The sequence below is a fragment of the Rhinoraja longicauda genome, chromosome 2 (assembly GCF_053455715.1).
Source record: "Rhinoraja longicauda isolate Sanriku21f chromosome 2, sRhiLon1.1, whole genome shotgun sequence".
NCBI classification, from domain to species: domain Eukaryota; kingdom Metazoa; phylum Chordata; class Chondrichthyes; order Rajiformes; family Arhynchobatidae; genus Rhinoraja; species Rhinoraja longicauda.
In genome coordinates, this window is record NC_135954.1 from 91,601,842 (window position 1) to 91,618,110 (window position 16,269).

Sequence of the window (16,269 nt, forward strand, 5' to 3'; positions counted from 1 at the left end):
TTCAGCTGCTAATAATAGCTGGGAAGAAACTCCCTGAATCTGGAGGTGTGTGCTTCCACACTTCTGTACCTCGTGCCTGATGGGAGAGGGGAGAAGAGGGAGTGACTGGGTTGAGACTCGTCCTTGATTATGCTGGTGGCCTTGCCGAGGCAGGATGAAGCGTAAATAGTCAATGGAATGGAGGTTGGTTTGTGTGATGGTCAGGGCTGCATCCACAATTCTCTGCGATTTCTTGCGGTCTTGGATGGAGCTGTTCCCAAACTATGCTGTGATGCATCACGATAAAATTCTTTGTACGGAGCATGTCATAGTTTGAAGCTTTAACTGTAATCAATCAGCCTTCACTCTGACTGACCTACAAGAAATTGCATACAGTTGTGGATGTAGCCCAACTCATCGCACGATGCCTTGGAAAAGCAGCCAACATAATCAAAGACTTGTCCCAACCCCTTTCATTCCTTCTTCTCCCTGCTCCTGTCAGGCAGAAGGTACTGTATAGAAGCTTGAAAGTGCGCACACCAGAACAGCTTCCAGGTCCTTCCATAAGCTAGGGTACTGTCCGATTCACCTCTGCCCCATTGCGTACATTGGACTTTGTCTTTGGAACTGATGTGCTACAATCCTGAGACCTATATTCTGCACTCTGTATCTTCGCCTTTGTTCTAACAATAAGTGAGTTCGGTTTCTCGCCGGCTGATAACGGCTCTTGAATCAGTCACGGGCGGGAGCGGCAGCGAGGTTTGCGGCAGCGAGGTTTGCGGCAAAGCGTTCTGCAACCCGTCTTACCTGCGGACGCACCGGCCAAGCAGCCCTTCAGGTGCGGAGCGTGCGGTAGGGATTACTGCAGCGCCTTGTAACTGCTGATCTATCAGCGCTTCCACAGCGGCAAGGGCCCTTCAGGAGCTGAGGAAGCTCCTGTTGCAGGTCTCGCACATGAAGGGCCACTCGCCACTATGGAAGCGCTGCAGTAATCCCTGCCGCACGGAAACAAAGGCAACAATCACACTCCTTCCTCATCATCTTTTTTCCTATTTGGGAACAAGATATAAAAGCTTGCAATCACTTATCATCAGATTCAAGAGCCGTTTCTTCCCCGCTGTTATCAGCCAGCAAGAATTTTTAGCTCTTATGACCTATGACCTGCGCATGCACGGTTGAGATACCGAACTCGCTTATTGTACGAGTTTGTCTTGATTGTATCTGTGTAGTATTATCTGATCTGATTGAATAGCATGCAAAACAAAGCTTTCCATGTACCTCGGTACACGTGACAATAATAAACCTATCAGGAGCCTCCATGCTAACCCAGGTTCCTGAGGCCTTCTGCTAATGCTCTAAGATTGTCCTGGCGTTGAAGGCTGACTGCGGAGACCCTGGGTAAATAAGCACAAAGATGCTTCCATGTTCTTTGAATACTTAATAGTTTTAAATTTCTTGGTGTGGTGTTGAGATAGGCTTAGAGCCATAAAGAGATACTGTGTGGAAACAGGCCCCTCGACCCCCAAGCCCATTAATTGATTTGGCAACAACTTGGGTTGGCAACAGTTCTGCCCAAGACCACAAGAAATTGCAGAGTTGTAGATGTAGCCCAGTCCATCACACAAACCAGCCACTCACATTGACTACATCTACACTTCACACTACCTCGGGAAAGCAGCCAACATGATCAAGGACCATTTTCACCCTGGTCATTCCCTCTTCTCCCCTTTCCCGTCAGGTGGAAAGTTCAAACATTTGAAAGCACGTTTGTGTGTGTGCGTATGTATTGTCTGTGTGCGTCCTGTGTATATGCATGCTTGTAAGTGTATATGTGTGCCTGCACCTGTGTGTCTGTGTATGTATCTGTATTCTCTGTGTGTGTTTACACGCTTTGTACTTGTGTGCACATCTGTGTATCTCTGTGCATGTTTGTGTGTCTATATCTGTGTATTTCTGTGTGCGTCTGTCCATGTGCATGTCTGCGCGTGTGTGTCTGTTTATCTCTATGAATGTATCTGTATGTGTGTGCATCTGTGTGTTTACACACACTATTAATGAGTACATCTGTGTATCTATATGCATGCACGTGTACATATGTTTGTGTGTGCATCTATATCTGTGTGTGCCGATGTCGTGTATATCTCTGTGCGAGCGTGTATGTGTGTGACGATGTTTATCTTGGGATGGGTTCTGTTTGACAGTTCCAGCGGGCTCCACGTGTGGGTGGAGCAGAAGTTTCTCAGTGAGCTGTCTTTCTGATACATGGGTGTCATTGTGGATGAGAACGGTCCTAATTCTAGCACCAAGAAAGGTCACCATACGGTGAGTAATTCCTTGTTCCCAAAAATAGCTTCCGAGAGAGCACAGCAACAGGATGGCTTCAGGATGGAAAAATAGACTCCCATACCCTTCTCCATGCTCACAGACACCCACCCATGGGGGCAACGTTATGAGTTATCCCAGGCACTGACAATGAAGGGCATTGTACACAAACTGAGTCTGATGTCCACACAGAGAATCAGGGGTCACTGGAGTCACATGGAGGACACAAACTCTGGGAATATCCCTCCCACCCCCTTTTACTCTTCCCGACTCACATTCTGAGGAAGGGAAGAAGGATCTTGACCTGAAAAGTCACCTATTTTTCCAAAGAAACTGCCTGCTGAGTTACTCCAGCACTTTGTGTCTATCCCCCCTCCATCTGAGTTTAGTATAGTGTAGTTTAGCTTTAGTTCAGTTTAGTTTAGATTAGTTTAGTTTAGATTAGATTAGATTAGAGATACAGCGTAGAAACTGGCCCTTCGGCCCACTGGGTCCTCAGTGACCAAAGCGTAGGAAGGAACCGCAGATCCTGGTTCAAACCGAAGATAGACAAAATGCTAGAGTAACTCAGCGGGTCAGGCAGCATCTCTGGAGAACATGGATAGGTGATGTTTCAGGTGACGTTTCAGACTGAAGAAGGGTCCTGACCTTAAATGCCACCTGTCCATGTTCTTCAGAGATGCTGCCTGTCCCGCTGAGTTACTCTAGCACTTTGTGTCTCTCTTCACACCGACCAATGATCACCCATTCACAATAATTCTTTCTTACAACACTAGGGACAATTTTGAGGAAGCCAATTAACCTACAAACCTGCACGTCTTTGGAATATGGGATAAAACTGGAGCACCCGAAGGAAACCCACGCGGTCACAAGGAGAACGTACAAACTCCATACGGACAACACTCAAGGTCAGGATCAAACCCAGGTCTTTGGCACTGCAAGGCAGAAACTCTACCACTTTCCCCATCTTTTGTTCCAGCAGGTTACTGAGCACAGATTTAACCTGGTGCATACCACACGTGCAGAAGATTAGGGATGATTTTATTCAGTTATAGACCAGAAAAGCTGCAGGTTCAGCACCACTAAAGTCCCAAGGGTGCTGGATTATTAGGGCATTATTGCAAATATCTCAAAAAACTGTAGTCTAAATCCTTTTACAAGCCGTGATTGAAAATAAAGGTCAATTCTTGCAGCAAGAAAATGTGGTTCCCTGCTAATCATCCAGGAACTTTTCCATGATTTATCGTTCTTCAGAATAATTAGTTTACAAATATCAGGAATATGTCTGGATTTTTAACATGTCATTCCTTATTCTTTTTCTGGGTTACATTTAGTGCCACACATCTCACATTCACTGCCTGCTTAACTATGCGAATATATTCATATCTTTCTTCCTCCTGCTATAGAAGGAATAAATTTGTATAATTATCACTAGATTTACATTTCCATTTTAATTAACTTCAGGCATAACAACAACAAAGGTCAAGCCGAACCAATATAAGTCAACCTATTACCATGGACGTAGAGACAAAAAAAGTTATATGGTTAGGATATTTAACATTCAAAACTGATTTTATTCTCTCGTTAACCCAGTAAGGCTGACAGGTAATTTTAATTAGAAAGATAGGAAGCTAATTAGGGAGCAAGGGGAAGGGTTACTTTGAACACTGGAGAGGATTTTCTCTTTCGATGAATCTTCTGCAGTGTTAAAGCTTAATGAAGGAGGATGGTAATCCCTGAGGCCTTGGAGGGCACGAGGCTGAGGGGTGATCTTATAGATTCTGTTAGCTCTAAGAGCTATATCTAACTCTCTCTTGAAAACATCCAGTGAATTGGCCTCCACTGCCTTCTGTGGCAGAGAATTCCACAGATTCACACTCTCTGGGTGAAGAAGTTTTTCCTCATCTCAGTCCTAAATGGCCTACCCCTCATTCTTAAACTGTGACCCCTGTTTCTGGACTCCTCCAATATCAGGAACATTTTTCCTGCATCTGGCCTGTCCGATCCCTAAAGAATTTTACATGTTTAATATATTTCACATGAACCATATCCCTCTATTCCCTGCTCTTCCATGTGCCTATCTAAAAACTTGTCAAACACCACTCTTGTATCTGCCTCCACCACCACCCCTGCCAATACATTCCAGGCACCCACTACAAAACCTGCCCCACATCTCCATTAAACATTCCCCCTCTCACCTTATAGTTATGCCCTCTGGTGTTGGACATTTCCAGGTTTCCATTATATCTTTCTCCCCTCACATTAAACCTATGTCCTCTGGTTCTTGATTCCCCTACTCTGGGCAAAAGACTGTGCACCTACGCTCTATACTCCTCTCATAATCTTGTACACCTCTGTAAGGTGTACACATCCTCCTGTTTCCATGCTGTGTGACTCTATGACTGAGCAGCGGTGGAGGACACCAACAACATCGCCAGGCCGACCCCTGTAACTCCAGTCCAATGCCGTCGCCAGGACAACGGGCCTTTACAGCCAAGTTACTGTAAGAATACATTTTTAACAACTTTCAACATGAAGGGTACAAGATGCACCGGAATTGTGGTGACCCTTGTGCAGTGCCTCAATGTAGTCTACTATTCTGACACTCTTGTACTTAAGCATGATTGTGCTTAAGTATCATAATTTTTTTACAGAAATGTATGCAGAAAATAAATTCTGCTGTATCTAGGTACGTGACAATGACATACCATTGAACCACTGATTTGATCACTAATCTCATTACTGTATTGCATTGGCTGCTTTCTCTTCTGGTTCCACACAGACCTCACTTTGAAAGGACTTAATTTGGGATGTTAAGCATTTCAAGAAATCTCGAGGTCATCAAGGTTCATAGTTCATGTTACAAGAGCAGAATTAGACCATTCAGCTCATCGAATATACTCCACCATTCAATCATGGCTGATCTATCTTTCCCTCTCAACCAAATTCTCCTGCCCTCTCCCCATAATCCCTGACTGATCAAGAATCTGTCAATCTCTGCCTGAAGAATATCAATTAACTTGGCCTCCACAGCCATCTGTGCAATGAATTCCACAGATTCACCACCTTCTGACTAAAGAAGTTTTTCCTCATCATTTAAAAAATACGTCCTTTTATTCTGAGGCTGTGCCCTCTGGTCCTAGAATCTCCCACCAGTGGAAACATCCTCTCCACATCCACTCTTTCCAGACCTATAGGCACAATAAAAATGGGATTGTTGCCTTTCACAAGGGACTGGAGGACCATTGGGTGGAGGGACAGGTTACTACAACAACAGGTGATGAAGCAAGAGTGTCCTCAAGTTAACGAGAAGCCAGGGGAAGGGATCATGGGAACACAGGTTCTGGGCAGCATCCTGAACAACCTACTCGTTCACTGGTAGAAGGCAGAGGATTGTGGTGGAAAGGTGTTATTCACACTGGACTTCTGTGATCAGTGGGCAGACATGGAACGCCAGACGTTAGGGGGACACCTGATAGAAATATACAGTATAAAACCGTGAGAGATATAGACAGTCAGAACCTTTCTCCTAGGGCAGAAAATCAAAGACGAGATGGCATAGCTTTAATGTGAGAGGGGCAAAATTTATAGGAGATGTATGGGGCAGGTATTTTTTTCCAAATGGGGTGGTGGGTTCAGTTTAGTTTTATTTTAGTTTAGAGATACAGCGTCGAAACAGGCCTCCGGTCCACCGAGTCCACACCGACTACCAATCCCTGCACACTAACATTTTAGTGTAGTTTATTGTCACGTGTACTGAGGTACAGTGAAAAGCTTTTTTGTAGCTTGCTATCCAGTCAGTGGAATGACTATACATGATAACAATCAAGTCGTCCACAGTGTACAGATGCAGGGTAAAGGGAATAGTGCAAGATAAAGTCCGATTAAAGATATTCCGAACAGCCAACATAGTTGGTAATTTACTGGAGAGTATTCAGAGGAATAGAATATACAGGCATTTAGACGGGCAAGGGCTGATTAGGGACAGTCAGCATGGTTTTGTACGTGGGAGGTCGTGTCTCACAAATCTGTTTGATTTTTTTGAAGACATGACCAAAAAGGTTGATGAGGGCAGAGTTGTAGATGTTGTGTACATGGACTTCAGTAAGGCATTCGACAAGGTTCCGCATGGTAGGCTGCTCTGGAAGGTTAGATCACATGGGATCCAAGGAGAGATAGCCGAATGGATAGCAAATTAGTTCCATGGAAGGAAGCAGAGGGTGATGCTGGAAGGTTGCTTCACAGACTGGAGGCCTGTGACTAGTGTGGATGGTGTGCCTCAGGGTTCGGTGCTGGGCCCATTACTGTTTGTCATCTACATCAATGATTTGGATGAGAACATACAGGGCAAGATTAACAAATTTGCTGATGATACAAAAGTTAGTGGTTTTGCAGATAGTGAAGATAGTTGTGAACGATTGCAGCAGGATCTGGATCAATCGGCCAGATGGGCAGAGGAATTGTTGATGGAATTTAATACAGAGAAGTGTGAAGTGTTGCATTTTAGGACGTCGAACAAGGGCAGGACCTACACAGTAAATGGTAGGCCTCTGGGTAGTGTTGTAGAGCAGAGGGATCTAGGAGTACAGGTGCATGGTTCGTTGAAGATCGAGTCGCAGGTAGATAAGGTGGTCAAAAAGGCTTTTGGCATTTTGGCCTTCGTCAGTCAGAGTATTGAGTATAGAAGTTGGGAGGTCATGTTGCAGTTGTATAAAATGTTGGTGAGACTGCATTTAGAATATTGTGTTGAGTTCTGGGCACCATGTTATAGGAAAGATATTGTCAAGCTTGAAAGGGTTCAGAAAAGATTTACAAGGATGTTGCCGGGACTAGAGGGTGTGAGCTATAGGAAGAGGTTGAGTAGGCTGGGTCTCTATTCCATGGAGCACAGGAGGATGAGGGGAGATCTTACAGAGGTGTACAATAACATGAGAGGAATAGATCGGATAGATCGGGTAGCCTTTTGCCCAGATTAGGGGAAAAGAGGACCAGAGGACATAGATTCAAGGTGAAGGGGAAAAGATTTAATAGGAATCCAAGGGGTAATTTTTTCACACAAAGGGTGGTGGGTGCATGAAACAAGCTGCCAGACGAGGTAGTTGAGGTTGGGACTATCCCATCATTTAAGAAACAGTTAGACAGGTACATGGATAGGACAGGTTTGGAGGGATATGGAGCAAGCATAGGCAAGTGAGACTAGGGTAGCTGGGACATTGTTGGCCAGTGTGGGTGAGTTGGGCCGAAGGGCCTGTTTCCACAATGTATCACTCTATGACAAAGAAACTGAAGACAGAAAGAAAATTAAAGAGCAAATTTAATATTACATGTATTATTTACGGATGTGCTTATAATTTTCAGTTTATTGAACAGTGCATTGCAGGGTACACAGCATTGTAGGGTTCAGTGTGTTGTAGGGTACAGTATATTGAAGGGCTCAGGGCATTGCAGGGTACACTGCATTGTAAGGGACAATGCATTCAGTTCAGAATCTAGCTGTGCAAACGACTTTCACATCTGCATCACAGCAAAGGCCACAACGAGGAAAGGAAATTAAACCGATGATATCAATTCAACGCTGAGTCTTTGGACAATTGGGGAAGTGCTGCCATCCGAGAAAGTGAGAGATTGCTCCACCAGGCCCTGCCAACCACTCCGTGCGCCCATGTGACGTATAGCATAGCCCTCCCCTCCAGTGCCTCTGTGGATTCCTCCCTTTACCCCTGCTCAATGGGGCCAGAACATCACATTGGCAGGGGGGAGGGGGGGGAGGTGAATCTCCCCAGTTGGTTTGCCCCTGGGCCTGGCCAAGATGGCCTGCTCCTCTTCTTGGCCTACCTCCGTGCCTGCGTGCCCTGGACAACGAGCACGCGGTGTCCACAGGGACTCTGGAGGCCTTCTGTGAACGCTGGTCGCTACAGGAGGACGAGTGTAATGTGGATAAGGTTGATAACATTGTCATATGATAATTATTTGATTGTTGTTTGCAAACTGTCAATGGCAGTCTTGAATCTTTTCAGTACTCAGTATCTGTGGGTGGGGGGGCGGGTGAGGAAAGCTGCCCACAATTCACACCTGGAGCCCAGTGGAAGTGATGGGCACCCTGTCTGTGCAGATTACAGAGCAGATCACCAGATCATCTCACCTGTTCAGCTGCGGTGACCTCGGGTGTGCAGAGCCCGAAAGATCCGATGATAACGTGGATAGGACAGGTTTAGACGGATATGTTCCGAACGCAGGGAGGTGGAACTAGTGTAGATGAGAGCATGTTGGTCAGCATAGGCATGTTGGGCCGAAGGGCCTGTTTTCACGCCGTATGACAGATATGGACTAAATGTGGGTAAAAGAGACTAGTTTAGATGGGGCATCTTGGTTGGCATGGATGAGTTGGGCCGAAGGGCCTGTTTCTACGCTATATGACTATAATATCGAGCAAATGCAGGCAGGTAGGACTAGAGTAGATGGGGCATGCTGCTCAATGCGGTACGTTGGGCCGAAGGGCCTATTTCCACTGTATGACGCTATGACTATGATAAGGACCAAACGTGGGCAAAAGATACCAGCTTAAATGTGGCACCTTGGTCACCGTGGACGAGTTGGATCGAAGGGCCTGTGGCTGTGCTGCATGACTCCATGACTGTATAACACTGAAGGGAATAAGATGAAGACATTGGCAAGAATGAGGGTTTCAGGTCCCTGCAGTATAGGGGGTTGGGGGTGGAAGATGGTGTGGGGGGGGGGGGGGGGGGGAGAGGGCAGGAGGTGGGGCATCTTGGGCGGCAGTGACTCAGTGTACTACTGCTATACCTGTTATTGGAGGAGAGTGGACGTGTCCTGGGTGGAAGGGGTTTTCTGAGAGACTGAGATATCCCAGTTCCCAGTCTGACCCAGCCTAACACTGGCCATCATTTCCTGTGCACACCTGGATTGACTATGATGGACTCAGGAAGGGCTGGGCATCACGTAGACACAGGCTCTTCTGTACTCCCCCAGTGTGGTCGGGTTAGAGTTAAATCCATTTCCTGACACGCCAACTGGCCATCCACGATCGAGAAACACTTTCCTCAGACGCCCAATGTACACCCCACCCAGCAATGTTCAAACCTGGAACATGGCGTGCTTGGGAAGGGGGAAACAATGTAGGGGGATAGAAAGAGAGGGAGGCGGCGGGGAAGAGAGGGAGGGGAAGAGGGAGAGCGGGTGACAGACTTAGGGGAGATGAAGGGGGAAAGAGAGAGAGGGAGAAAGAATGAGGGGAAAAGGAGGATGTAGGGGAGGGAGAAGGGAAGCAGAGGAGTGAGACAGGGTGAGGGGAGAGGAGAGGGGGAGAAGGTGAGAGGAAGAGGGAGGATGAGGGAGATAGGGAAGAGAAGGGAGAGATTGGGGAGGGAGAAGGAGGTGGAGAGAGAGGCGGGGAGGGGGAAAGGAAGGAAGAAGGGGAAGGAGAAAGGGGAATGGAGAGGGGGAGAGAGATAGGAAAAGAGAGGGGAAGGGATAGGGAAAGAGGGAGAGGGAAAGAGGAATATAGGGAGGGTGGGGGAGAGGACGAGGAGGGGAAGAGGGAGAGGGAGAGGTCAGCCATTGCCTGAGTTGGATGTCCTTCCCTCTATGCACAAGATTCCAGCAGGAAGAGTGTCCAGTTATGTGTGAGGAGCGGGAGATGATCCAAAGTGATGCCATGCCCCATGGAGCAGAGGTGTGGACATGACCACCAGCGTGGCAACAATTCTCTCGGTAACGGTTCAGTTAGATAACTAGAAACTTCCTTTGCGAGACTTAGGAAAGGACAATTAGGTAACTGTTGTGTGGGAAGGATTTTCTGTGGCTTCCTTTCTCACTCCCTCTTTCTCTCTCAGCCAGTTTCTTCTATTCCGTCTTCTCTTTCTCAGCTTCCAGAGCCAGCCTGCGTTCGTTTTCTTTGATCAGTTGGACGCCACAATAGGTCACAAAGAGGATGCTGATCGGGCTCAGGGGAAACCCTGAATGAGAAATTAAAACGCACAGCATATTAATGTCTGGTTTAGTTTTGTTTATTATTGTCACGTGTACCGAGGTACAGTGAAAAGCTTTTTTGTTATGTTAGCAGAAAGCCTATACATGATTTTCAATCAAGCCGTCCACAGTGTACAGACACAGGATAAAGGGAATAACGTTTAGTCCAAGATAAAATCCAGTAAAGTCCGACTAAAGATAGTCCGAGGGTCTCCAATGAGGTAGATAGTAGTTCAGGACTGCTCTCTAGTTGTTGATAGGATGGTTCAGTTGCCTGATAACAGCTGGGAAGAAACTGTCCCTGAAACTAGAGGTGTGCGTTTTCACACTTCTGTACCTCTTGCCTTATGGGAGCAGGGAGAAGAGGGAGTGACGGGGTGAGACTGGTCTTTGATTATGCTGGTGGCCTTGCCGAGGCAGAATGAATTTTAACACACACTTCCAGTCAAAGACAACCAAGGGCCACTCACAGCATTGGACTGAAGAGCTAAAGGTTTTCTGTTTCAATCCCGTGTTTTGCCAGTGTAATAACAATATTTAAAAGACATTTAGGCAGGTACGTGGATTGGAAAGATTTAGAGGGATAAAGTGACTGCCGGTATGCCACTGACTATGGAATACTTCATCATTTATGGGATGGCGGACTGCCGCAGTGGTAGAGTTGTGCTGCCTTACAGCACCAGAGACCCGGGTTTGACCGTACGGAGTTTGTACGTTCTCCCTGTGTGGGTTTTCTCCGGGTGCTCCAGATTCCTCCCACACTCCAAAGACGTGCAGATTTCTAGGTTATTTGTCTTCTGTAAATTGTCCCAAGTACTTTGGATAGAACTAGTGTGCAGCTGATCATTAGTCAAGGTGGACTCAGTGGGCCGAAGGGCCTGTTTCTATGCCATATCACTAAACTAAACTGAACTAGAAAGCTTGAAAGTAAGTACCACCAGACTCAGAAACAGTCTGCTGTCACCAGACCATATACAGTACTACCAAAAGATAGGGTGCAGTCACAATCTTCCAACGTACCTCATGAGGACTTTGCCTTTTTTTTTAAACTGCACTTTCTCTGAAGTTGTAATGCTATAATCCTGTTACACTACTGTATATTCTGTGTTAGAATTCATTGTTACTAAATTAATACTAGTTTTTAGTAATTAGTACTTATTTTTCTCTTTGCACTACCTGTTGTATGGCTTGTTTGTACTCGTGATAAACACAAAGTGCTGGAATAACTCACGGTTCAGGCAGCATCTCTGAAGTAAAAGGATGGGTGATGTTTTGGGTTAGGACCCTTCTTCTCACTCAGAGAATTTATAGAAGCCAGTTAACCTACAAACCTGCAACTCTGGAATGTGCGAGGAAACCAGAGCATCCAGAGAAAACCCACTCGGGAGAATGTACAAACTTCGTTCAGACAGCACCCATGGTCTCTGGCGCTTAAGGCAGCAACTCTACCGCTGCGTCACTGTGCTGCCCATTTTGTGGGGGCAGGAGGAGGGGATGTTTCAAAGGCCAACTAACCTACTAGTGTGTCAATGGGACGTGGAGGAAACCAGAGAAACCATGAGGTCAAGAGGGAAACGTGCTAACTCTACACAAACAGGAGCAGAGGTCCCATTCGAACTTGGGTCGCTGGAGATGTGAGCCAATGTGTCACTTGCTCATGGGTACAACAACCTCCTCCACCAGCTTTCCTGACCCAGTAACAGCTGACTAGAGCCTTCAGTGCCTTCCTGCACTCTCCTGTGACGACAGAATCACACTGTGCAGAAACAGGCCCTTCAGCCCACTGAGTCCATGCCAGCCCCCAGATATCCATCTATATTGGCCCCATTCACCAGCAATTGATCTCCAAAGCCTCCTGGCAACTCAAATGCTTTTTGATTAATTAGATTAAAGTTACAGTGAGGAAACAGGCACTTCAGCCCACCGTCCGTAAGTTTGTTGGTTAATTGGCCCCTGTAAAAGTGTAAATTGTCCCTAGTGCTAGTGTACAGATAGCTGGTCGGCACAGACTCCGTGGGCTAAAGGGTCTGTTTCCGTGCTATATCTCTAAAGTCTAAACTAAAAACTGAACATATCATAACTAACAAAATCAAAAACTATGGGATTACAACTAAAAGACTAAAGACTGAACATAACTAGCAGACAAAATACACTGGACATTTTTACTGACATCTTTCACGCAGGACGCACTGCTGAAAAACAGTGCTTCCTTATCTGTACAGGGTGACGGTCGTACCATAAAAGGATTATTGTTCACAGTACCATCTAGGTACTTGTCAGTTATTCCTTTGCTAAAGGAAATAGGTCCTTCCTGTTTACTCTACCGAATCCCTCGTTATTTTATACCCTCAGTTGATTCTCCCAAAAGCCCTCAAGTCTTTGACATTTCTAGCCATGGAAAAATGTTCTAATGGTCCACCCTATCTATGCCTCTCATAACACAGAAGATAACTTGAATCAAATCCATGCAAGAGGGCAGCACATTGGTGCAGCTGGTAGAGCCGCTGGCTCACGGCGTCAGAGACCCGTTTCGATCCTGACCGTGGGTGCTGTCCTTGTGAAGTTTGTACGTTCTCCCTGTGACCGCGTGGGTTTCCTCCGGGTACTCCACTTTCCTCCCACATCCCAAAGACGTGCGGGTTTGCAGGTTAGTTGGCCTCTGAAAATTGCCCCTAGTGCGTAGGGAGTGGATGAGAAAGCGGGATAACATAGAACTAGACTTGGTGGGCCAAAGGGCCTGTTTCTATGCTGTATCTTTCAATTAATTAATCAAAACAAGGCAACCCACTCCCTCGAAGAACCAGCGTGAACCCAGCCATGGCTCCGGAGGTGTGGAGCTACACAAAGTAGTTCGAGGTGTTGAAGATGGTGACTGTCAATGAGGTAACTGTTACATTCCTTCCACCCACTCCCCTGAGTGATAGTCATAGGATCATACAGCACTGAAATAGGCCCTTCGGTCCCACTCATCCATGCTGACCAAGATGCCCCCTCTATGCTAGCCCCACCTGCCTACCTTTGGCCCTTATCCCTCCAAAGATAGACACAAAGTGCTGGAGTAACTCAGCAGGTCAAGCAGCATCTCCAGAAATTCCGCCTAACCCGCTGAATTACTCTAGCACATTGTGTATTTCCTTGGTATAAACCAGCAACTGAAGTTCCTTGTTTCCCCATATCCCTCCAAACCTTTCTTGATAGAACTTACCACCCAGGAACAGCCTTCGAGCAACCAACAACGCAAAGTCAACACTGTTCAACGCGAGGATGTTGTACAAGATGATGGCCCAGAAATTTGCAGCACCAAAGACAGCTCTGATTCTTCTCGACATTGCCATGGACATCTGCTTCGTCTACGAAACAAAACAAACTGATGCATTACAAAATGTAGAAACAAAGAACTGCAGATGCTGGTTTATACCAAAGATAGACCCAAAGTTCTGAAGTAACTCAGCGGCCTCTCTGGATGAAAAGGATGGGTGACGTTTCTCTGCATCACTGTTGTAAGTTTTACGGCCCAGTCCATCGCACAGACCAGATGCCCCACCACTGACTCCATCTGCACTTCACGATGCCTCAGAAAAGCAGCTGGCATAATCAAAACTTGTCCCACCCCAGTCACACTAGTTCTTTGTTATTCCACTTTCTCCTACACACGAGGAGCAATTTTACAGAAGCCTATTTACCTACAAACCCGCACGTCTTTGAGATGTGGGAGGGAATTGGAACACCCAATGGAAACCCACGTGATCACAGGAAGAACATATAAGTTGGTCGGCATGGATAAGATGGGTCGAATGGCCCATTTCCGTGCTGGGTAGCTCTACCACTCAGCAAGGTGGCGTAACGATAGGGTTGCTGCCTTACATCGCCAGAGATCCAAGTTCGATCCTGACTACGGGTGCTGTCTGTACGGAGTTTGTACGTTCTCCCCATGACCTGCGTGGGTTTTCTCTGGGTGCTCTTCTCACACTCCAAAGACATACGGGTTTGTAGGTTAATTGGCATCAGTAAAAATTGTAAATTGTCCCTAGTGTGTAGGATAATGCTAGTTAGTGTACGGAGGTGATTGTTGGTCGGTGTGGACTCTGTTTCCACACTGTATCTCTAAAGTCTAAAGTCTAAAATAATAAATGGATGAGAAAGGTTCATAAGTTCATAAGTCATAGAAACAGTAGGCCATTCAGCCCATCGAGTCTACTCCACCATTCAATGCTGATCTACCTTTCCCTCTCAACCCCATTCTCCTGCCTTTTCCCCATAACCTTTGACATCCCTACTTATCAAGAATCTGTCAATCTCCGAGGTCCAAACGTAGGCAAATGGGGCAAAGCCCAGCATCCCATGGACAAGGTGGTCGGCTTGGACGAGGTGGGCCGAATGGCCCGTTTCCGCTCTTGGACTCTGTAACAGAGCAAGACAGGCTCTGCACCGAGCCGTGCCTACAGCAACTGAAGTAGACAGCAAGGGGGAATCAGTCTAGGGAACAGTGGTGGGATAGGATGCCCTGGTCTCTTACCTCAACCGACGCAAGAGGTTTGAGCTCAAAGAACTTCTGCACCCACAGCTCGAAGTTGAGGCCAAAGCAGTTGCACACAGACCAGATGTACACCACGTTCTCGGGCCCCAGCCACAGTGTGGTGACCAGGAAGGTGCAAACCGTTGCCAGCAGCTCCTTCAGGATGTTGGTGTGGTCTTCTCCCAGGTAGTCGTAGACGTACCTGGAAAGTGGCAGCACATGGCACTGGTCAGGTGTGGAGCCAAGAGTCACGTGTGTTTAATCATCACATGCATTTGCCTCAACTTCCTTAGAACTATCATCATCATCATCATCAAAGTAATCTTTAAAGTATCATCATCATCAAGATTGAGGAATTTCAGTTTGACTACGAATACTCTTGAACTTCTACTGGTGTACAATAGAGAACATAGTCATAGAGTCATACAGCCTGGAAGCAGGCTGTCTGACCCAAACTGCCCATGCCGACATACATGTCCCATGCACACTAGTCCCACCCACTTGACCCATATTCCACTAATCCTGCCCTATCTGAATGTTTCTATCTGAATGTTTCTGAAATGTTGAAGCATATTGACGGTTGCATCAAGGCCTGGTTCAGCAACTCGAATGCCCAGGAATGAAGTACAATACAGAGAGTGATAGACTTTGCCTGGTCCATCACGGGTACTGGCCTCCCCACCATCGAAGGGATCTATAGGAGGCACTGCATCTAAAATATGGGCGCTTAAAAGCCGTGACCACTAGGTTCAAGAATAGCTTCTTCCCAACAACCATCAGGCTCTTGAACACTGCACAACACTAACCTCAACTATGAACTACTCTGGGCTGCCTTTGGTTGCACTAAGAGCATTGGGCTTATGTCAATTTGCTCTAGTATTGTGGTTATTAATTTATTGAATTTTTGATTATTATAGATTATCTGTGTGTATTGCTTTTACAGGACGATAATGCTGCTGGAAGAATTATATTGCTCTGTTGTCTGTGCATATGACAATTAAACACTCCTGACTCTTTTAAATCTTAAGTTCTGACAATGGAACAATAACTTCCTTACTTGCTGCAGCTTAATAGACCTGTAAACACGATAACTCGCAGATAATAAATAATAATCAAACATGTCAAACATAATCAAAATAAATTATTTATCATAACATGGTACAAACATCAAGATCCATATAACGTCCACAGAAGGCATGATGGCACAGTGGAACAGCTGGTAGAGCTGCTGCCTCACGGGGCCAGAGACCCAGGTTCAAATCTGACTACCAGCACTGGCCGTATGGAGTTTGTACATTCGTGGGTTTTCTCCAGGAGCTCCAGTTTCCTCCCACATCCCAAAGACGAACAGGTTTGTAGGTTAATTGGCTTCAGTAAATTGTAAATCGTCTCTAGTGGGTCAGATGGTGCCAGTGTGCAAGGTGATTGCTGGTCGGCATGGAGCCGGTGGGCTGAAGGGCCTG

General features: G+C 46.3%; 1 protein-coding gene across 1 annotated transcript in view; it reads right to left on the minus strand.

The window, feature by feature from the left end:
* Window positions 1-10,164: 10,164 nt before the first annotated feature.
* hhatlb (hedgehog acyltransferase like, b) overlaps window positions 10,165-16,269 on the minus strand; it is a 38,493-nt gene continuing 32,388 nt past the window's right edge. Inside the window, exons 10-12 of the mRNA XM_078429230.1 lie at window positions 14,807-15,008; window positions 13,496-13,640; window positions 10,165-10,277 (exon numbers count right to left, since the gene is read on the minus strand). Of these exons, the coding sequence (XP_078285356.1) occupies window positions 10,165-10,277; window positions 13,496-13,640; window positions 14,807-15,008 (460 nt within the window). The remainder of the gene's footprint in view (window positions 10,278-13,495; window positions 13,641-14,806; window positions 15,009-16,269) is intronic.